This window comes from Triturus cristatus, chromosome 8, assembly GCF_964204655.1.
Source record: "Triturus cristatus chromosome 8, aTriCri1.1, whole genome shotgun sequence".
In the NCBI taxonomy this organism is placed as follows: Eukaryota; Metazoa; Chordata; class Amphibia; order Caudata; family Salamandridae; genus Triturus; species Triturus cristatus.
In genome coordinates this window covers 1027584272-1027606820 of record NC_140591.1, presented here as the reverse complement: position 1 = coordinate 1027606820, position 22549 = coordinate 1027584272, and the positions used below count along the sequence as shown (strand labels likewise).

The window sequence follows — 22549 nt, the reverse complement described above, 5'->3', positions numbered from 1 at the left end:
AAATGATTAGCATACATGATTAATTGTGGTTGCTTATCAGTTGTTAAGATGTAGTAATGCAGTCTGCAAGAGTGAATACTACAAATTGCAAAGCAACTGGTGTCGAACACAATGTTGCAAGTTTGCCACCATATTGTTATACCTGCCCCCCAGCCTTTGGGGCAATTCTGGGGGAAAAAGCAGAATATCTGTAGTTACATCTGAAAATCTGCCAGCTACATACTAAAAAACAGCATGCTATTTCTTGTAGAAATCTGACTTTGATCACCCATCATATGGTTTACTTTCATCCAAGAATTTAAATAATGGGGAACAAACCTTTACAGCCTTTTGGCCTATGGGGGGACCCGTTGAGGAAATGCAACAAAACACAAGATGATACTTATACAAGAGTATTTGGATCAAGTTACAGGGACTAACCAGCCACTGCTCAGCATTCTGTGTATGAAGGGGAATTTTAATTTCAGATTATGAATGACCGGAGGTATTGCTATTTCATAGGTCAGTGAAATGTATGCTCCCACCTAAACCAGCACTGATGGAGAGAAAGACTTTTACTTCAGATGCTTGCAAGACTGGTTCATCACGTTGCATCCCATTGAGGAAATTCGAGTACTAGAGAGGCTCAATATTTCGGCTTCATGATCAAATATTTCCTGGATTCCACACCCGTGAATGATGCTCAACTTCATTAAATATTTTACTACATGAAGAGCACTCAAGCATCGGCCAATGCAATCATTTCCCTGTTAATACCTTCGGTAAGTTCATATAGAGCTCAATTTCACTTGCATCTGCTACTGAACAAATACTTTGCCTTATAGGTACTCCAGTTTTCGTTTGTTAAAGCATGAGTGATAGGAGGACACTGAGGAACACAATTTATTTCAAGTTATACACAATGATCCATATTAGTTTTCAAAACAGAAAAAAATCTCAATCATTTTTCAACCTGGATTAATTGGCAAGAGAAGTGGTGGGGGAGGGGAAAGAAAAGAAGATAGACAGTTAAAAGAGACTAGGTTTCTACTTTTGCTAATTCACAGAGGGAGGTAGACGTCTCCAGAGGTTGGATAGTACTGGAAGACATCTATTTCTTAATAGTACACCTTTAAATTCCTGCAAAAGTGTATTCTCCCCATACAAAGAGCATCTTTTATTTAAATCTGAGGCTTGTTCGGGCCACCCAGTGGTCTTTACCCATTCCCTTATAATGGTCTAGTAGCTCTCATAGTGCTACTACTACTTAGGTAGACGCCACTGGGGAGATCAGCAGATTCCAAACAAACGTATTAACACCTGTCCTATTTTTCTTCCTTTTCCTTTTTTTTTTTTTAAACTTGTTTTTATTATCATTAAAGTTAGGGCAGTGCACAATCACAGGAATAGCTATACCCTTTTCCTTTTTTTAGCTGTATTAATTTTATCAAGATGACCACTGCTCTGAAATTAGGAAGAATGCCATAACTTGTTTTTTCTTTACCACCCACAGGAATTTTTATTCGCTTCAATTTCTGGTAGAATACCGCTAGATGGTGCATAGACTCAAACTGTTGATCACCAAATGGGCAGATACTGCAGATGGTCTTATTTCCTCTTACCCTGATCTTGTTGTTGGTTGGCAAGCTGAACACCGATAGAGAGAACCATTTTCTTTCCTCTATTCTCCAGTGTCATGTGGTGAAATACATCATTATTTGGGTCGATCTTGTGCTTGGTCAGTCAAAGGTACTTTTATTTTCCTACCTTAAGTTATGTGATTTGCATAGGCTGTGTCCAGTTGGCGTTTCAACTATGACTTACGAGAGTCTATATGACTATGTGAAAAGGCGAGCCAACCCTAATATTTCGGCTTGGCTAGAACAATTGCTGATACCAGGTTTCTATTCTATGGATTATTATAGCACCGCACCTGGCTTGATAGAGGTTTTACATATGCTTAAGCATCCTATTACCTTATCTATTCGCAAATCTCAGTATGCCATTGACAGCTGCTTCTGCTCTCTTTGTTGATCATTCCTAAGTGTTGGCACTGGTACGCTTTTTCTAAACAGGGAGGGGGGGGTGGTAGGTAAAACTTCTTGCTTGAGGCTTTTCGTTTGAGGACCCCATGATCTGGTTAGGAATTTATTTGTTATAGATTTTTCTTATATTCTTGCAGAAAATGTCCATTTATTCAATAGAAACTGCAGTCAGTTCTCATTTTTTGCCAAAATAATTGAATCATCTTCACACTTTTGTGCATGATTTTGCCTTTCATTAATGTTGGGGATATCCTGTATTGCTTTTCTTGGTATATCCAGGGGATCATTGACATACAGATTGAATAACACAGTAGCTGGCAAACATTCTTGCTTTACATTGGTGTTGATCTGGAATCTCCTAGACAGCTGTTCCGATTTACTATATACGACATGTACTTAAGATTAACGTACATATGAAATTAGATGGTCTAGGTAAGCGTTATAACTAAGTTTCTTAGCCTTTGTTTTTTTTCCTTTTTAGGTTGAGCCTAGGCAGCGAGCATGCGCGGTCTGCAAGACCGGTTATCTCCTATATCATCTTTTGGCATGCCCATGAATTGCCATTTATTCGTGTCATTTAGAAATACAGGGTTTTTATTGGTGCATTCATTCTGATTCTCCCGCCTTTGCGTGCTTGGGTCACGCCCAGGCAATTTCACTCATTGTTTGCTTGCGTTGGCCATCCCAATAAGTCCGTGGTTCCTCCTGGTCATCTTGATCTGCTTTTTAATTCTGTAGGCTATCAACATCATTTTAGGCTTTCAGGCCATTTCACGGAGCAGTGCTCTGTTCAGCACCTGCAAAGTTGCAATTTCTGTCCGGTAGCTGTTGAGCTATGCCAATGGCTCCAACTCAAAACAAAGCGAGATCTAATGCATTTCTAATGCTCATTTTGTTAGTCTTGGGTTAATTTCTCCTGCTCTTGACTTTCTAGGTTAAGTTATTTATACTTATCCAGGCCTTCATTTTTCTCACTCTACCTAAAGTGCTTGCTCTGATCAGTAGTTTTAGGAATTTTTCTGTTTCTTGGTCCAATACAGAATTATCTTAATCTGGTCTCTCCCTTTGACTTTTTATTTGACTCAGGAACATAGATGCCAGAATGGTGCTGCATTGGCTTTGGAAGGGGTATGCCAATGGTTGGACATTTAATATAAACAGGATAAGGGAGCCAACGCATATTTAGTCTTTATTTTTGCCTTCTTCCCCTTTTCGGATACAGAATCTTTTCTCAGCACAGTGTTGACTTAATTACCTACTAAGCCACTCATAAATTGTTTTTCTTAGGTCCTTCTCTTCTGTCTGCCGCTTTCTGGCAACACATGGGTAACCACAAAGTTCCTTGTATCTTGTAGAATGTTTGGTACTTGTTTTTTTTTCTATTATGGCATGGTGGAACAGTTCACAGTCAGTCTGCTTGCTTACAGCACTTGTTTACCACCCTTATTACCCTGCTCTGCTTCCCCCATCAAGGCTATAATTTTTGGCTGGCAGGTTATGTCTCTGTGTTGATTCTACACTCTACCATTGCCTTTGTTTTTGCATACCTGTAGATGGACTGATGCCAGGGGGAACTGAAAGGCCAGGGTCTTCATTGTTATCCAGAAACTTAGCACCCTAGAATCTCATTTTCTCTTGCTTGTTTTTCACTAGCTCACTTTGATTGTCTTTCCAGAGATTGTAGTCTTGTCTCATTAGCTCCACTCCAGGCTAAGTTCTTGCTTCCAAACATGCCATATGAAGCAGTCAACCTCTGATTGTAGTACTTTCACTAGTTTATTAGGTTGAAGTTCCATTTTTCTAAGTTCAGTCCGCTACACTGCAAAGCAGGTATAAATCAAATTTTCTAAATTTCGCTCTGTACTCTGCCTAACGTAGCTTTGGGTGGTTTACAGCTGGTGCGTTATCCTCTGAGCCATCTTCAAGGAGGGCTTAGTTGTATCTGTTGGACTGGGATCAGGTAGCACCGGAATTATATGCCTTCCCAGTCCTTTTCCATTGCTGCAAGAGTAGCTCGCAAGCTCCACAGGGACTCTGGGGACTGGGAAGGCTTGCTGGGGTGATTTCTCCAAAGAAAGTCATCATACCTTCCCAAATTTGATATAAACATCTTAAGTCGAGTTTTTATTGCCTTTCACCCAAGAGGATTCTGTATTTTTTCCTCTAACATCCATCTTTTCCCACAATTGCAAAGTCTTCTTCTGCACCCTAAATTTGATTTTGAAACGTTTTGGAGAACAGGTAAGGGAACTAGATTTTCTACTGATTATACAACTAGGGCTCAATTTGGAAACAGCATTATTCAAACTGTTATGTTACCGTATTTGGGCTACATGTACAAAGGCGGCAGTGAGATAGTTTAGCATTGTTTCGTGGACTCCTTAATGCGTTTGATTTAGTTTAAGGAAATCTTGAGGAACAAATCCTAGGGAGGTTACCGGGATTGCTTATTAAAATGAGAGATCTTCATAGTGTAAACTAGATGCTTATTCAGTTACAGCGGAGAAGCAAGTGTACATCAGGGATTCATATTGAGAACGGTTATCAATTGTTATTTAATTTTATTTAGGCTTATCCTTGAGCTGTTTAATATCTTTCCAACAAGGATATGAGAATCAACACTTGGCACAATAACTATGCTCCAATGAGACTAAACACTCTTAGTCTAGCAAGCCAAGACTATTAAAAGGCTAGCAGAAGGGGTCTCTGCGTCAAGAGAAAGGTCCATGATGTATAAAGGGATGGCTGCGAGGCATAGAACGAAATACTGAACATTTTCTAGTTTTAAAATAGAACTTGACTCAATGTGTAGGATTAGAGCTTTGTTGTGCTATAAACCCATTATAATATAGGCTGAAACAAACAAGATATACAAAATGTCAGACAAGGTGATGGACAACATAAAAGGTGAGCTACCTGCTGTTTTGGATATAAGAGAAATTTACCCCTCTCAAGCAGCCCCTTGTCCGGGCCACTGAATCTGGTTTTAATAGCTAGCACCATAGAACATAGTTTCTCTGTGAATTATAGAATGTGAACTTGATGACTGTTACTCAGCCCCGAAGCTCACCTTATCAGCTTCTGGAGAAGTTATGGAATGCAAAGTCCTAAATACCTTGGATTTGAGTTTCTGCACAGACCCTGGGTGGTGGCAACATTTTGTTTTTAGGTGCAGCAACTTCACATAGGGGGGATGCCTTCTGGCCTCAACGTGTACATTCTTTCTATTTTCTTGAGCCACATACTGCACTTTGTGTTGGTTATTTTAAGTGTGTTTGTAATGGTCAAGATTATTATATGCATTTTTTGCAAATTGATTGTCTGAGTGTGGTAAACTGAAATAACGGTGTTTGCAAGATGGGGCATGGATGGCTGGGCTTGTGCTTTGGTTCTTAGGGCCAAGCAAGACCACTGGCTCAGCTATGTCTTTGTCAGGCAGGACTCCCTGAGGTGGGTCATTTGAGAGGCCACACAGTGTTCTAAATCAGCGAAAACTCAAGAGTCTTGGGCAATAAAGGTATATAGTCTGCAACAGAAAATAGGGTCACTTAAACATCCAGGTCTCTCCGAGTAGATGTGGATGCAGAGTCTATGGTGAACATCAGGGGAGGGAATGTGGAGTTAAGTCTTCGTACAATACAACACAGTAATCCAGGCCGGTATAAAGTCAGGGGCGGTTCCTGCATATGGGCGCTCTAGGGCATTACCCCGCTTGTATTCTGGCCCCCCAGCTCTGCTTTTATGTGGTTATTTATTAAATTTTATTTGGAATACACTATTAATTTTCATGTACCTGTGTGCACAGCAGTCATTCTTCAGCCACGGGCCAGACGGGCATGCTGTGAAGTGGTGGGTGGGGTTTCAATTTTGAGTGAGCAGGCACACAGCAGGCCCAAAGAGCGCATGTCGGGTTGGACGGCTACCCTTCTACAGCCAGCCCGACATACGCACTAGAGGCCGCTCTTTACAGCACAGTAGTGAGCCGGGAGTTGCTCAAAGCTGCAACCCCCATCTTTCCTAATGAGCAGTGAATTTGGCCACTCAAGTCAATCCTGGCGCTGCTCCAATGCTATGTATCAACCAGTGAGCTGCGTCTGGATTGGCTGCCAGTGCCAGACGAGTGGCTAGGTCTAGTCTAGGCCTCTGCTGCAGAACGCAAGGCAGCAGATGTACAGTCAGTCGCACTGCTGAACATGGACAGACTGAAGGGCAGGCTGCTTTTTTTTATTTGAACAAGGTTGTGCCATATTACTTATATTGAGCATTTCCAGTTGGCCAATGGTTACTACTGGACCTTCTTGGAAACGGATGGGTTTTATTTATGCCAAACTTCTGAGAAATCTTTAGTTCATCCCAGGTGACTCTAGAGTAGCGAGCAGTGTGTAACGCAGGCCTTTGAGTTAATTTACCATATCTGTTTTATCCAGTAGAATGTACCTTTTTTATACTTTTTTATATACCGCAACCTCAATCCGAAGGTATTGGAGTGCTTCACATAAGCACCAGTTACATAACACAGGGACATATTCTTATGTTTTTTAGGCAAGGGAGATTAAGTGATTTGCCCAGAATCACTGGATGTTGAGCCGAAGCTGGGACTCAAACCGGATTACCCATTCCAAAGTCATTAGGTACAGCCGCAACGCCACATCCTCGCCCCATAATGCGAGTGAGCCATGGTGAAGAGATGCTGGTAGCCGCAATGTCGTGTGCAAAGGCCAGGGATCACCTTGAGGCCAGAAATGTGGTAGGGACAGGCCAATACTAAGCAAACCTAACATAATGATGTTGGGACAGTGAGCTGAGTTTTTAGTGGGAGTTTGAGGTTGAGAAGTTGAGATGTTGATCGTGCTCTTTCTTTTTACTTAGCTGGCAGCTCTGAGAGTTAAAGATTAATGTAATTATTCATTTCCACCAGTGCCTATGAGTACTACTTAATTATTTAGTAAACCTATGGGTTCCGCTTGCCTCTCGGGCCGGGTACCAGGGCACCCTGCTTGGAAAGCATGTTGCACTGGTGGAAAAGAAATTCTCTTAACCGTTTTCGTGCAGGCGCGATTGATTTTCACATTTCGAAAAAGGTACCAAAAAGACTAGTCCCCAGTGCGTCCTAATCGGACTTTATAACTGGGAATCCACTCCAGGTTCAAGAACCACAACCCAAGGGTCAGACTCCTTCCACCTCAGTACAACTTGGATAATGCCTGAATTACAGTCAATCTGATGTATGCTAATAAACCTTTATATTGTAAGTATGTAATATAAAGAATAACTCTCAAAACTGTTATTCTTTATTATTTTTTAATTTACAAATCGAAAGCCAGCCTACCTAGTTTTCCCATTTCATCCTGCATGCCTTCTGTTCCTGTAGATTTTGCAAATGGAGCTACCTGCACTTTAATTGGCCCTCCACGGAGGCCGAGTGCGACTAAGGACTCTGCGAGAATGGAGTCTCTTCTCCCCCTCCCCGTGCGCCAAACCGCCAAACGTTGTTTGCACAAGGGTGTAATAGTAGGAGACCAGATGGAGACCACACCTCGTCACAAATCCTGTGGCCAGGCTAGAGTTGCATTTGTTCTGACTCCGAGACCAAGCCCTGTTGTCAGGTTATGTGATCCAGGATCTGAAGGGCACGACGTGAAAAGACAACCAACCCTCCTGACACTAAATGCTTCAGCCTTCAGCTGAAGTAAGGCACGAATCTCCACTCTCCTGTGCTGTGAACCCAAGGAAGGGTCAGACAGCAAAGCAAGTCTTCCTGCCAGGGTGCCTGCTAATTTATGGAATTACTTGAAGCTTTCTGATCAGGTTTATTCTTTAAGAGATATTGTGGTACAGGAGTTACCATCTAAGATGTAAAGTGTGCTTTTAAAGGACAGTTACCCAAATAATTGCTTCCTGACACATTTATTCTTTTTGAAGGGTATTGTAACGGAGCAACCAGCTAAGCTGTGAAAAGTGTGCAGGCAGTTATAAAAAAAACTTGCACTACGTACAGCCTGCAAAAAAAAATATTTTGGAAACACTTTATCTTAAACCATTTTTGTGCATTGTTATCTCAAAGTCTGTTATGAAGTTCTGTGGTTATACTGAATAAGCAGCTAACGACATTATCATATGAAATCTCTTTACTGATATAATAACTACACTTTCACAACTGCTTTAGAAGCGCCCCCGGACCCACCTTACGCCAGTCGTGCTCGCTCACTACGCTAGATACACTGGTGACAGTGCGCTGAGCTGCAACTTTTAAGCCCTACCACTTTCAAATGTCACCAGCAGTCACTGTATAAAGTGTGAGTACCCACCCATGCAAGGGTTTCATGCTTAGAATACTTTCAATATAATACTTTTAATATTACAATGCTTAGTCAGTCGCCAGTCGATAGTTATGGTTAGGACCGTGTTTCCATAGGAAATCTGAAAATTCTATTTTGAATAACTTTGGCGCCGGTTGACGAATCCTCGCGAAATTTTCAAAACTAATGGGGTGCTCCGCTCAGCTCCTACCCTGAAAGTCTCTGGGTGATTCTTTAAGCGGGGGCCGAGAAAAAAGGGGAGTCCCAAAACGCGTTTTCCCATAGGACCTTTAGTCGAAGGTACAGCCCGAACGGAATTACTTGAACTTTGGCAGAGAGGTAGTCCTCAGGCCAGGCATGTGCCTTTTGCATGTATGGAGTCAATCTGTTCAGTATTTCCTGAGAAAATTGCAGTTAAAGCACATAAATATCTATAGCCGCGCACCCTAACGTGCGCAAGCGTAATTCTGATTGGTGGTTACATGTCAGTCAACGTTCGAATCGGTCGAAATCAGGAAGTGTCGGCCGCCATTTTGTTTGTGGGTGCGAGAGTGAAAAATAGAGGTGGCGAACGTGAAAAGGGGGCAGGGTAGAGAGTTCCTGACCCCCTAGCCTTTGTCAAGGGGACCCTAAAGGACCCCGAAGGGTGAAAAAACAAAATTTTTTTTCTTTTTAAAAAAATCATGGGGTGCGCGCACGGTGAAAAATCTTTAAAAAAAAAACATACATTACTTAGCATTTAAAAAAACGTACAAATTCACTTAAAAAACCATAGGTTTCACACATGTTATAGTTAGGTGGACATTTCACTCGTAAAAAACCAATTAAATTCACCCGTTATAGTTAGTTCAGATAACTATAACTCACGCGACCGCCACTCTATCACAAGGATGATGTCATGAGTGATGCCACTGACCATGTCATGAGTGATGCAATATGTGACATCATGAGCAGTGGATTGCGGGCGCGCGAGTTATAGTTACCTTAACTAACTACAACGGGTGAATTTAATTGGTTTTTTACGAGTGAAATGTCCACCTAACTATAACATGTGTCAAACCTATGGTTCTTTAAGTGAAAATATATATATATATTTTTACAATATAAATAGGATTAAGAAACTGGAACTCACAAACCATACCCTAAAAAGCATGCTAAACCGAATACAAATGTTGTACACAATGGACAGAAAGAGCGTGCCCTCACTATGCGAACGGAGGTCTCCAGTCGGGTCAATCAGCACAGCCACAACAAATACGAAACAGTACTTTGATAAAACCAAGGCTCTGGCTTAACACTGTAGACTATGCTTATGTGGTTCTAATTTTCATGAATGCTAATGGTCGTGAACCACAGGATGAGTCTAGACCATACAAAGCAGGAAAGGCTCACCCAAATGTGATAGAGACACGGTATCTGGTCTTGCTAAGCGCCTACTGTTTGCGATCTTTGATACAGACTCATTTTCAAAATGGAAGATCTTAAACCCTGCCCATTAACATGGGATACTTTGTATTTCTTATAGTTACTTGATGGTCTGTGGAGTCCTGGGTGTTGGTAAACGGATTAATGTGACAAGAAACACAATAGCCACAACAGTGTCAAGGTAAAGATCTAGTTTCTCAGAGTTTGTAGTAGTAGGTGGGGTAAGATGGCAGTAATGCAACCTCTGAGGTGCAAGAGCACACAGGGGTGTAACAGGGCCACGAAGATCCCTGGATCCAACTAGCTGGATAGCACCTGAGTGCTGGGCCATTGCATGTAGTAGGTCAAAAGGAGCAATGAAAAAATGGCTGAATATAATAGGTAGAACAAAGAAGGTTTTGCTTGCCAGGCTGTGTGATCAATGTCTCAACTACACGTTTGATATCAACGACAGAATAGGAGTTGAGCAGGGCCTCAGTTTAGTCTCAAACACGAGAAGTGGACAACACTTTGGTTTCATAAACTGCATAGATCAGCAAAAACGGTCCACACAGGTAAAATTCCAGACAATATCCTTTGAGCTGTAGGGAAGTCCTGTATCGGGAGTTGGCAGCAGGCAAAAGTCCAGTCAGTACACATACACCTCTGCAGTACACAACGGCAAAATAATCACGCCTGGGCTGGCATTCCCTCAGAAATGAATTTGGGATTGGTACTGGGCAGGAGCTCCACATGAACCGTCCAGGGGCAGTCCTTGATGTATGGATTCCATCAAAACTACCATAAAAAATGTAAAAGCCCAAAAAAGTGGAGAACAGGGTTGTCAGCACTCATCATGTATCGTGCCAACTTTATTCATACATAATCCAAATTGGTGGAAATATGTAAAGGTAACTAACACAGGCACATGAGTGACGTTCGCAATCTATCATAAGCTATGCACACTAATTTTCACAAAATGTGAGGCCATCGATGGCTGCCGGTCAATGTTTGAAAAGGTTAACCTTAATTTAAAAAGAAACAAAATAATACTTGCAAAGTGACTTCCAATGCCTGGACGGTCTGCATTTTATTTACACGTGGAATCCAGGAGACAGCTCCCATGGTTCTCAAAAACTGTCTATACCTTACCTACTAGGTAGGGCTCGGTCAAGGAGTCCAAAAGAAGGCTAGCACCTTACAATAAAAGGGGAGTATGCTGACAGGGCTTTTCCTCTCTCAGGGCTCTTCTGGAAGTGGAGGCCAGGGGGTAACCGGACCGGACGGGCAGTCTAAGTCTTAGACTCTAAGAAATCAAGAGGAATTAATGGCCCCACATACTCTTCTCTGGAGAAAGAAGAAATGGAAGGGTTGCCCCCCACTCATCACACACACACAATTTGGTGGCTTGGTAACCTCTATGTATCTGAAAATACTTCCACAGAAGGGTTTGGTTCCCTTCCCCAGACATCAGTCCTTTGTTTTTTAGGTCGCGCCTAGAGCCAGCGCACATGCGCTGCTCTGCAAGGCTTATTGTAGAGGTGTAAGTGAATAGACGCTCGGCCCACTCTTCGCCTATACTTGCTATTGGCTTGCGTCTTTACGGTCCAGAATGATTGCTTCTGATTCGTCAACAGGCTTCTTAGTTCCTCCTTAGAAACGCTTCTCTTCATTTGTCACCTCCCAAGCCGACTGGCCCCTTTACTTCGGCTGTTGCATGGTACTGTTATTTTGACTGAGCACTATTTCCTCTAATGAGGTTCTACTGCAGGCACAACGTGTTTTGGTGCCTTCTATACTCTTCCCCCCCCCCCCCCCTCCCGTTGTCGTGCCCCCCCTCTACCCCGCCCTCCGACCCGCTGTCCGGCCCTGCTCCCCCCGCCCTCCCGTTGTCCGTGTCTTCTCGCCCCCGCTCTCCCATTGTCAGTGCCTTCTGTCCCCCGCCCAACCTCCCTCCTGTTGTCGGGCCTTCTCAGCCCCCCAAGCCCTCCCTCTTCGTGATGCCCACCATTTGCAATGCAATAGGTCTTGCGTAAATGCGAGACCATTTGCATTGCAAATGCTTGTCTGATTCGGTTTTGCGCTCAGTCATGCTGAGGTACGGCAGTTGAACAGAGCATGCCTGGTTGGAGGGGAGGTCGTTTTACTACAAATAGGATTACCGAAATCAAGGCGTTTTAGAGGAAATTTAATCACGTCATTACTAAACGGAAAGTAGCTTCGGCGGGAAGCTGTTATTCTGCAAATTTGTAAGTATTTTGTGCTAATCTATACACTAGTGAACCGATTTCAACTTTCTCGGTGGAGTATTTCTAACACTTTCAATTGAAAAGAGTTCTACTCTGTGGGTTTTAAAAGCTATGTGTATTTCAACAGGCACATCTGCGATCTCAAGATGTCTCTGTAATTGTGAAAGAGGGATAGGTAAGGTAATGTCGTTACCACGGTACTCACGCTTCTTTAATCTTACCAGAAACATGCCTTGAAAAATGCCCACGATTGTTTAGAAGAGAAAACTAGAGCAAAAAACACACAAAACGTTTAGGACAGAAAACAAATTTCGTGCACTACACTGCCTGCTAGCAAATCTGTTTAAATGCAGACGTTGCTTAGTCCCGACAATTATTTTGTATTGCTGTAGAGTAGAGGGAAAAAAACGACTGCAACGGCACCATGTGTGCGAGTTTTGTTTTTAAACAGCAGATTTAAGATTTCCATATCCATGCAGGAGTAGATTATCCAGTCCAATATTTGCTGTGGGATTGTCTGACTTTGTTGCATAGACAGAACTACAAATCCCAAAATGTAAAGAGAAAGAAACACGAACTGAATGAGTTAGTCATGTAAGGATTTGGAAAACCCGACAGCTCTGTGCAGGGAACCAGCAGCCTCTTGATAACATTCTGGGAGGAACAGCCCTGCCAATTGTCCAGTGTCCATGTATGACATGCTGCCACAGTAGTTTTGGGGGGAATTCTGAGACTGTCTTGTACATTCCTTTCTAAAACGGGACTACAAGTCCCAGAATTCAACAAAAAAACTTGTGGAGCAGCACTTTCCGAAAGTACCTGAAAAACTTGACAGCTATGGAAAACAAGCATTGCAATGCAATACGTCTCGCATTTGTGAGAGTTTGAGCTATTGGTGTTGGAAATCACAATGCCCTTTATTTGTGTTTTAAAAACCTGCAAGTGTGCGTACACGCCCACTTTGTACCTATAGTCCTAGCTTAAGAGAGGCAAGGCTGGCATTAAAAGAAGCGCAGTTACTGCCAACCTTGCATCTCGTAAAAAACAACTATAAGTACAAAGTGCGTGTTTACGCACTGCTTGCAGGTTTTCAAAACACCTAAATGAACCCATTAACTGCGGCGTAAAATCCGCCGCGGTGCCGGTAAATTCTTGCGCGGGCGGGGCCGCGTCGGCCAACGGACATGCGCAGCACTACGGAGGTAGTGCTTGCGACGGCCGACGGGCGCATCGAACGGGTTAAAGGCAATTTCATTTACAATGCCAATAACTCAAACTCACAAATGCAATGCAAATGCTTATTTTTGTTATCTAGAGCAACCTCAGCCGCTATTCACTGGGCACATTAAGCAAAAGAAAACCTTGAATTGATACACTTTCCGCTAAACCATGTTGTCCCACAGGATGGTTTGATACAAAAGTAGTCGAAGAATAATCAAATCCCATTTACAAATTCGTATGAATGGTAGAAATATCAAGGTGAGAATAAAGTATTTTTTTATGAAACAAACTCGAACAGACGTCTACAAACAAAGACATGCATAATAAGCCTATCTGCCTCTTTCTTCTTCCACAGCATCTCGAAATGTTACTCTGCATATTGTCTCGCGTACTTTATCTGTAAAGTATGCTATTATATACCTCTATTTTTTCTGGCACTGTTGAGACAACGGCGGCGACCAGGGCTCCGGCGGAGGCTCCAGCAAATGCCTTAACAACTTTCAGCATGCTCTGCCCATGGCTACAGAGAGCCGATGCTGCCCCCAAGTGGTAGATACCCAGAAAGCCGCCGCCAGAAAAAGACACATTGAGATGATTCATGCTTGTCTCTGAAAAGAATGACAATAAAAATACAAATATGCCGCTGAGTGACTTCCTTCAAACATCTGTCAAAACAACAAATACACGCTGATGTATGAGAGCTTCAAACTTCATGCTTTTGCTGTTGGTATGTTTTACTTTTCTGGGAGTGTTCAAAACACAACTATAATACACTCTTGAATTTAAATATATATAAAACGATCTTCGACACTTTGGCTAATTTTATTAATACATATCTCAACTGCTTTTTGTTTTGCAGATTACTGCAGAGGTTGAGTAATGAAAACAAATGTAGCTATTGGAATTCAGTAAGGCCGACAAGTGCACTATATAGGGAGGAATTGAATGGTGCATATTAAACGAGGAGAAAAAAAAGATGCTGTGAATAATGGTAAGAAATGCACAGATAGAGAATTACCATTGGCAGAATGGCACATGTTTAAAAAACACAACCAGACGCGCCACTTTATTACAACGAATATCATATATGTTAGAGTGAACAGAAGGGATCCAATTTACACAATCAGCATAACCCACATAATTGGAAAATGAGGAACTCACGTTTTAAGTGGATTCTCCAGAGAGTATGTTCCCAAAGGATTCTCACTTTCAATTAAAATCGAGAGCTGCGGAGCGAGAATACAGAAAATTAATAGCTAGCAATTCAAATCACTGTTTAAAACATTGCCAGTATTCATTTTGTGAACAGCTATACTTCATTCCCAGCTGTAGGCTTGTTAGAGCATTAGCGAAATTGCTTTCATTAAACTGAAGAATACATGTACCGAAAACCTAACAACTAACAAAACAAACATTGGCAAAGCCTATAGGTCTTGCCAATGCAAGAGCTACTGGCTTTGCCAATGTGCTTTAGCCATGTTGTACACCGCATGGCTGCTGTTCAGCATGGCTAAAGGTTAGTGGCATAGAGGAGTGGAGCAGAGTGGTGAAGTGTGCTGTGGAGTAGAGTGTAGGGGCGTAGATTGGAGGGGTGTACAGTGGAGGTGCATAGAGTGGAGACAGTGTTGTGGAGTGGCAAAGAGTAGCAGAGTTGTGGAGTGCAGTAGAGTCGTGGAGAAGAGTGGCCTAGGGTGAAGTGGCATTAAGTGGAGTGGTGTAGAGTGGCAAAGAATGGCGAAGAGTGGAGTGTCATGGAGTGTCTTGGACTGGAGTATCATGGAGTGTTCGGGAGTACAGTGGAGGAGCGTAGAAGGGGAGAGACGTACACTTCAATAAAGTCTTGTGGAGTGGCGTACAGTAGTGTCATGGAGTGGCATAGTCATAGCATAGTAGAGTCGTAGAGTGAAGTGCCATCTATTGGAGTAGCATATAGTGGCATAGAGTGCAGTAGATTAAAGTGGCTTAAAGTGTCAGAGTGCAGTGGTGCAGAATGGTGTAGCATAAAGTGGCGTTAAGTGTCAGAGTGGAGTAGAGTGGTGTGGAGTGTTGTAGAGATGAGTCACAGAGTGGCGTAGAATGCCGTAGAGTGGAGTGGCATAGAGCGGAGTACAGTGGCCTCGAGTGAAGTGGCATATAGTGGCGTGGAGGGTGGTGGATTGAGTGTTGTGACGTGTCAGAGTGTTGTGGTGTAGAGTGGTCTAGAGTGAAGTGGCATAGAGTGGCTTGCAGTGTGGTGGAGTTGAGTTTTGTAGAGTGCCATAAAGTGCAATAGTGTTGTGGCGTAAAGTGTTGTGGCATAGAGATGAGTGGCGTAGCATGGAGTATGCATGTAATGGTAGCGCACTGCCATTACAGACAAAACATTTTCAATTGAAATTACCATTAAATTACATCTTTACATAGTTTTACTGATAAAACTATACAGCGCACAAATGATAATTTGTGGAACTGGCATCACCTAGTGTACTGATTTATTTTGACCGTATTAAAATATTTGTTTCCACCACACTTACGAAATACAAAAAACGTGCTTCATTTGTGCATTCCTATTTCCGATAGTCTGAAATATTAGAATGCAAACTAGGGCAACTCAAATATATTCAAAATTGACGTAACATAGCTTTACATAAACATATAGGGACAACTATACCATAATATAAACAAATACTATTATTTTATTCAAACAATACAATATAAATATTGAAATATGTAATTCACATACACAGTACAATCATCTGCATTCACTCTAAAATCATTATACACAATAAGAACAAAGAACATAGACAAGAAAATGACAACGAAGTTATGATGAACTGATAATATTCTGTGTTTCCTAGTATATAATAAACACTTCCGAAATCTGGGACCACCGCCCCCTGGGCTCCTTGGTAAACACTGAGAAGTTTCTCGCTCAACTACTAGGCCTTTCCCCTAGCTCCCACCTTACACCTCTCAGAATGGACTTGGGGATTAGACCAATCTCTGATGAAGCCACCCTTAGACCACTTTTATTCTGGCGTCGCTTGTGGAGCACCCCTGAACTGTCAGCCTATAGGGATGAGTTGAGTGAAGTGCTGAGGCTTCAGGGTGCCGGCGAACTTGCCTGGCTGGTACACATTAGGAACACCTGTGCTGCACTAGGGAGAGGTAACCTGTGGACCAATGCAGAAGAAACCTGCCTTGCTATGCCTAGGAATACCTTCGTGGAGATTTATAGGGAATACAAACTAATATAGGCCACAGGGAATCCCTCAGCTGGTCGCCTAACACTAGAGTTTCTACAAGTTAAAGACCAATACTGTCTAGAATCGGTCCTGGACGATATTCAGCCATTCCTGGCCAAAAATGTATGCCTTCAGTTTAGATACAGAGTGCTCCCACTACGCGCATTCACTAGTATATGGGCGGACACATCAGATCAGGGTTGCCCAGCTTGCAGCAATATAGAAGAGACAGATATTCATGTATCCACACCCGTGGGATGGATTGGGTTTGAAATAACACCCAATACCCCGGGTTGCCTTCACACCCAAGAAAAATGTATAACTCCAATACTGTAGACAGCGCTCACTGAGATCATCAGCCCACAGTATTTAGCGACAAAAACTAGGCAAAACTTTAGTACATTAAAACCTTCCCTTTGCTGTGCAACAGCATAATAATCAACACCACTCTAAATATAAAACATCCTTCAAGATGGCGCGTCTGTAGGCCAAGGATGCTCCGTGAACCGGAACCTCTCGTGAAAACTTGAGGATGCTAGGAGAGCCGGAAGTTCCAGACAACGCGGTAGGTCCGACTTCCGGCCGCAAAACTAAATAAGGAGAATATCTACAATTCAGCTGCCCGTACTGACTGAAGATCTCTGCAGGCCACTTTTGCAAAAAAACTCCTCTATTAGAACTCCAGTTGCACGTTTTTTTGGGAACTCTTTCAACTACTTATGGAATTACAATTTATGAGTGCCCTACGCCCTGAGGAAGCCCCAGGCTAAAAGGCCAATGTTAGGGGGCGAAACACATGTTGGCTGTATTACAAACTTTCGCTCTCTACCTTTACTTTGCTGTGAAAGACTCTGAAGTTCCAAAGAGTCTCTGCCATACAAAAAATACTGGATGCAATAAATGGACCTAATTCATAATACACCATGATTTTTCTTACTATTCCTGGTGCATCTCTAAGACTAAGATAGAGATAACAAGGGTTACCCAGGGTGAAGAAAATTTGAAAGGGCAAGTCCTTATTAGCACGAAGGGCTATACACTCACCCAGTAAATATGAAATATACGGAATCCTACTGCCGATAGTTTCAGACGTGAGCCGATAAAAATAATGAAGGCTGTGCAATACCTAGAATATAGATTTAGAACAAACTTACTGCAAACATCCTAAAGAATGCAGGTCTATTCAGGAGATCTTATATCAGAGTAACTTACTTGGAATGAACCCCGTTCAAGAACCAGATATGGCGTGTTCAACAGCCAAATGCCATCTGAACAGTAGAAACCATGCTGGAGCAGAATCAGTTAAAAGGTGAAGGACAACTGTGCATATTATGTGACCAAATCAAATGTGTAAGTATACCTGCACTGGGCTGCAGTTAAAGCGGCTGCCATGATGGAATATAGCGAAATAATTCAAAATGAAGCCTGAATTACACATAACAAAGAAATGTAATCTAAAGGACCATATAAGTGCTTTAATGAAAACCACAATGAAAGAGGATACAAAGTAGTGAGACTCAATGGAATGAAACCTAAGAATGAAATATGGAGACAGAAATGTCTAGCCGACAGCTATTTTGGCTCCAAACCAGTATATTGTGAGTGAATCATTTTGATTTTTATCTGTGCATGGTCTACCCTTAGTGTACAAGCTAAAACAAACACTGCAATGTAACCACTTCTGTGGCCAGGACTGTTACTCAGGACGTAACGTGCACTTCTAAACATAATTTAAAATTAGCTAATATGTGCAAGTGAGCCCAATGCATCCAGCAATGTTTGTGGCAGTTATCAAACAGAGGCAAAATGTTTAGCAATTAGGAAAAACGCACAAAAGCTTTCATATGAATTAACCAACCACACCAAAATGACAAAGACTGAGTAATAAACAAAAACATGGGAACTAACAGTCGGAAATCTGATTTACTGTACAATTAATAAAGTTTGCATTAACAAGTACAGTGCATAATTTGTCCTCATCTTAAAAATGTGTTATGCATTTAGCTCCTCCAACTTACTATGGCTTCCATCTGTCTCATCTTGCCGAGATGGCCTTGCATGCAGTGTCTAATGTCATTCTTTAGGCTCCCCATCAGAAACCACCGTTTATTCTGCTTCTGCTGGATCAATCTGCTTCTTTTGACAGAGTAGACCCCCCTTTCCCTGATATCTGCTCTTCACTCTCTGGGTATCCCAGTTTCTGCTCTTTGATTTATTCATATCTATAAAGTTGCTAATTTTCTGGTTCCTTGAAAACTTTTGTTCACATAATTTTTTGCAGAATGGAAATTATCGTCTACTTTACACTTTTCCATTGTCTTCTACTATTTGTTCATTTGGCTTTCATGAGTAATTTTATGCATATGATACAGAAGTCTATTTTTCATTGCTTAGCTTCACATGTACTTCACATCTACGCCTTCCTACTTGTCTATCTGCCTTTGAAAAATGATTGTCATCTCGTGTTCCCTACTTAAATACCTGGAAAACAAATATTTTTAGGTGTCGCCTAGGCATCGCTTGCGTTCTCTTCAAGACATGCTGTATTTAGGATATGCAAAAACAGTTGGAGAGAATGCAGAACAATGTCATACATTCACCCCAGTACAGCGATATGGGCCTAAATCCATCGTTCTGTTGCTCACCATGCCATTCCAGTTTGAACCCAACCATATGCAAATCAGTCTTGACCCTGTGCCTCACGGGAACAGTCTAGCATGAACTGGCAAGCCAGGTCCTCCCTGGACTGGAAACAAGCATCCTAGGACCGGTTTTGGGGTTTCACCCCTCTTCAGCCAGGATAGCTTGATGCCAGTGGCATGGAGAGCACGGGACCCACGTCTGGGCATACCTGTCCCACTCGGGGTGACAAATGCAAAAACAACAATTGATGGACAGAATGCAGAACAATGTCATACATTCACCCCAGTACAGAGATCTGGGCCTAAATCCAGTTTTTTTGCTCACCATGCCATTCCAGTTTGAACCCAGCCAGCAGGGTATGCCCAGACATGGGTGCCTTGCTCACTTTGCCACCGGATTCAAGCTAGCCTGGCTGATGACGGCTGATTAGCCAGAAACCGGTCCCAGGATGCTCGTTTCCGGTCCAGGCAAGACATGACTTGGCAGTTTGGGCTGGACTGTTCCCATGAGGCACAGGGTCAGACTGATTTGCATATGGCCATTTCTGAACTAGGGTGACGGAGTGAGCTAAAGAATGATGGATTAAACCCAGATCAGTTGACTGGGGGTGAGTGCTTGCAATATTCAACACTCAGTCCATCATCCCCTTTGGTTTTGCTCTGTATTTAGGATATGGGCATAAAGCTCCGCCCACTTCCCGCCCATCTTTTTATTTGCTCCTTTCCCTGTCCTTTTTAAATGGTGGCTTTTGATTGGTCCTTCCTTAGCACCGCCTTGTCTCTTCTTGTAACCTCCCATGAGGACACTCCGTTCCATGTGTTACTCCCTAGGTTTTAATTACAGCCTCATGGCATTTTCTTAAAAGGCTTCAGGCAAGATACACTTGGTCCTAAGCTAGGCTGGCAGTGGTTACTTCACTCACAAGAACATCTCACAATTATATGAGACCGTCTATGAACTTCCCTTCATCTGCTCCACAGAGTACAACCTAATCCGAAATTAATGTAATCATTCTTTTGTCACATTTCAAAGCTACTAATTGTATATATGGACATAGCTATTTGAATGTACTCGTAGTACTGTCTTACATGCAATGCATTATGGGTAGGGTGGACTTACCATATCTTCTGCAGAGTGCAGTACCATACGTGACCAAAACCGGTCTGCAGTGCTGGTGGTTTGCTTACTAGGGACCTCTAGGTGCAGCTTGCGATACTGCACTGAGACATGCAGTGCTGGTGCTTTGCTCACTAGGGACCTCTAGGAACAGCTTACGGTACTGCACTGAGACATACAATGCTGGTTCCTGGCTCACTATGCAAGCATTTGCAATGCACTAGGTCTCGCAATACAAAAAATATGAGCTATTGGCATTGCATTATTATATGCAACGCCAATACCTCAACTATAAGTAATGCGAGAACTATTGTATTACAAATGCTTGTTCTTTCCTGCTACTGATTGCAACCTTATTCTTTCGATTTCAACCTCTTTTTCCTTCAATGTACTTCCCTCCACCTGCTATTGTTCCCACAGAAAGATCTTGGATTGTTAGTATAATCCTAGTCTCTCGTTTTACCTTTCATAAAAAAACTTCTATGGATTTACATACACGTCGCCTCGCTTTCAATTGTATAACATTATGAAAATCTGTGCTATGCTTCTTTTCCCATCAGCTTAGCCTCTTATTCAGTGTTTGTGTTGTCTTCCCTTGACGACTGCTCAGTTTTGTAGACCTTCCACAGTATGCTCAACTTCCACTTCAATCTAACCTACGCTCTTCTGATTGCATTTTATTTGGGCTCCTGAGTGCTGGCCATATTCCACCTTATCTATCTAATTGGCATTGGTGGCACTTTCCGGGTCTTTTTCAATTCCATTAAGTGTATATTGTAGTGAAATGTACTGAAAGTCTTACTCTTTCCGTTCTCATTCACTTCATTTTCATCAACATACCTAACTTTTATGCTCCGACGTCAAGATTACCTAATTCTGTCACTCGGTTCTGCCTCCTGTTTTAAGTCCTTTGGAATGACCTTCACTAGACTTTCCTCACCACTGTCAGTGTTAAAAATGTCCTTAAAAACATTTGTTGGACCCACGAGGAGCCTAGCGCGCAACCAAGATGGCCGCGTAGGTGCGAGGCTCCCGAGGACCTCCGTGACCTCCTACATAAATCCTGACAATATCCTGTCCTAGATGAGGGGACTGTGTTGGTGAGCCCGAGCTGAGGTGTCACCCGTTTTCCGCTGCCAAATTGGACCTCGGACACCGGCGGGAGCACCGATTGAGGTTTGCAGCCTTCTCCACGCCGGCCCCCCGGATTGGAGTTGCGGGGCGATCCGGAGACAAAGTGATCAACAGCGGCGGGCAGGGCTGGGCGACTCGCGTACCCCGCACTTTCACTTTCGCTTTTGCACCCTCCTTGCTGCGTAGGCGAGGTTGGGTTGCGGGGCGGTGTGGCCTCGTTGGGGTGCCCTGCTGGCCCGCCGGCTGTGATCCGTCCTGCGGACCTGTGGTTGCCCCCCCCCGGAGCCCGTGAACTGGTTTGTCGGCCTTTTCCGAGGTGATTGGCACGATTTGGGGACTGAAACCATGTCCACAAAGCAAGATGGCGACCGGGCAAAGGTGAAATCGACCCGCCGTGGCGCAGCCCATCAGTCCAACAACATGGACCGCTACACCCTCCAGAAGGGATCTCCCGAGGTGCCGCGTAGGTCCCCTGAGGGCCCGACTGATGCTCCTGCTCTGCCCGCGGATCTGACCCTGCGAGATGTCATGGGCGCTATCGCCGAGATGAAGGCCTCGGTGGACCAGCGCTTTGACACACTGGCGCAGAAGATTGACTCGGTCCACGTGGATGTTGGCCTGGTGAGGGCCGATTTATCCAAGACCAATGACCGGGTCGATTCTTTGGCCCACACTACCTCGGGCCTCACAACGGACGTGGCGGCCCTCCAAAAGGAGGTGCGCCGGCTTGGCCAGGCGAGCGCCCTGATGGATCGTCGACTGGAGGATTCCGAGGGTCGGGCCCGGAGGAACAATGTCCGCATTGTCGGGGTGCCGGAGGGACGTGAGGAGGCGGCGGCAGACCTGTTTGTGGAGGACCTGATTCTCACCCATCTCCAGCCCCGGGGGCTGAGTAAATTCTTTGCCGTGGAACGTGCCCACAGGGTCCCCGGAGGAAGACCTAAGGCCGGAGCCCCTCCGAGGCCTCTCATTGCCCGGATTTTCAACTTTCGGGACAGACGCTATCCTGCAGACTTCTAGGCTACAAGGACCGGTCAGACTTGACAATATGGACGTAAACTTCTATCCTGATTTCACCCCAGCGGTCCAGAAGCAGAGACTGAGCTTTCTCGGAGTCAAACGTCGTCTACGGGACCTGAACCTCAAGTATGCGATGCTTTTTCCAGCTAAGTTGCGGGTGGAGGTGGATGGCCGCACGCACTTTTTTGATCGTCCCGAAGCGGCCGGGGACTGGT

The 22549-nt window shown here is 43.5% G+C and overlaps 1 protein-coding gene across 5 annotated transcripts in view; it reads right to left on the bottom strand.

Moving 5' to 3' along the window:
• Positions 1 to 22549, bottom strand: part of PNPLA4 (patatin like domain 4, phospholipase and triacylglycerol lipase) — a 289576-nt gene that overhangs the window by 197979 nt on the left and 69048 nt on the right. For all 5 annotated transcript variants that reach the window (XM_085622584.1, XM_085622586.1, XM_085622585.1 and 2 more), the window contains 2 exons: positions 14359 to 14423; positions 13618 to 13805 (listed from right to left, as the gene is read on the bottom strand). In XM_085622584.1, the coding sequence (XP_085478710.1) occupies positions 13618 to 13797 (180 nt within the window). In that variant the 5' untranslated portion in view covers positions 13798 to 13805; positions 14359 to 14423. The remainder of the gene's footprint in view (positions 1 to 13617; positions 13806 to 14358; positions 14424 to 22549) is intronic.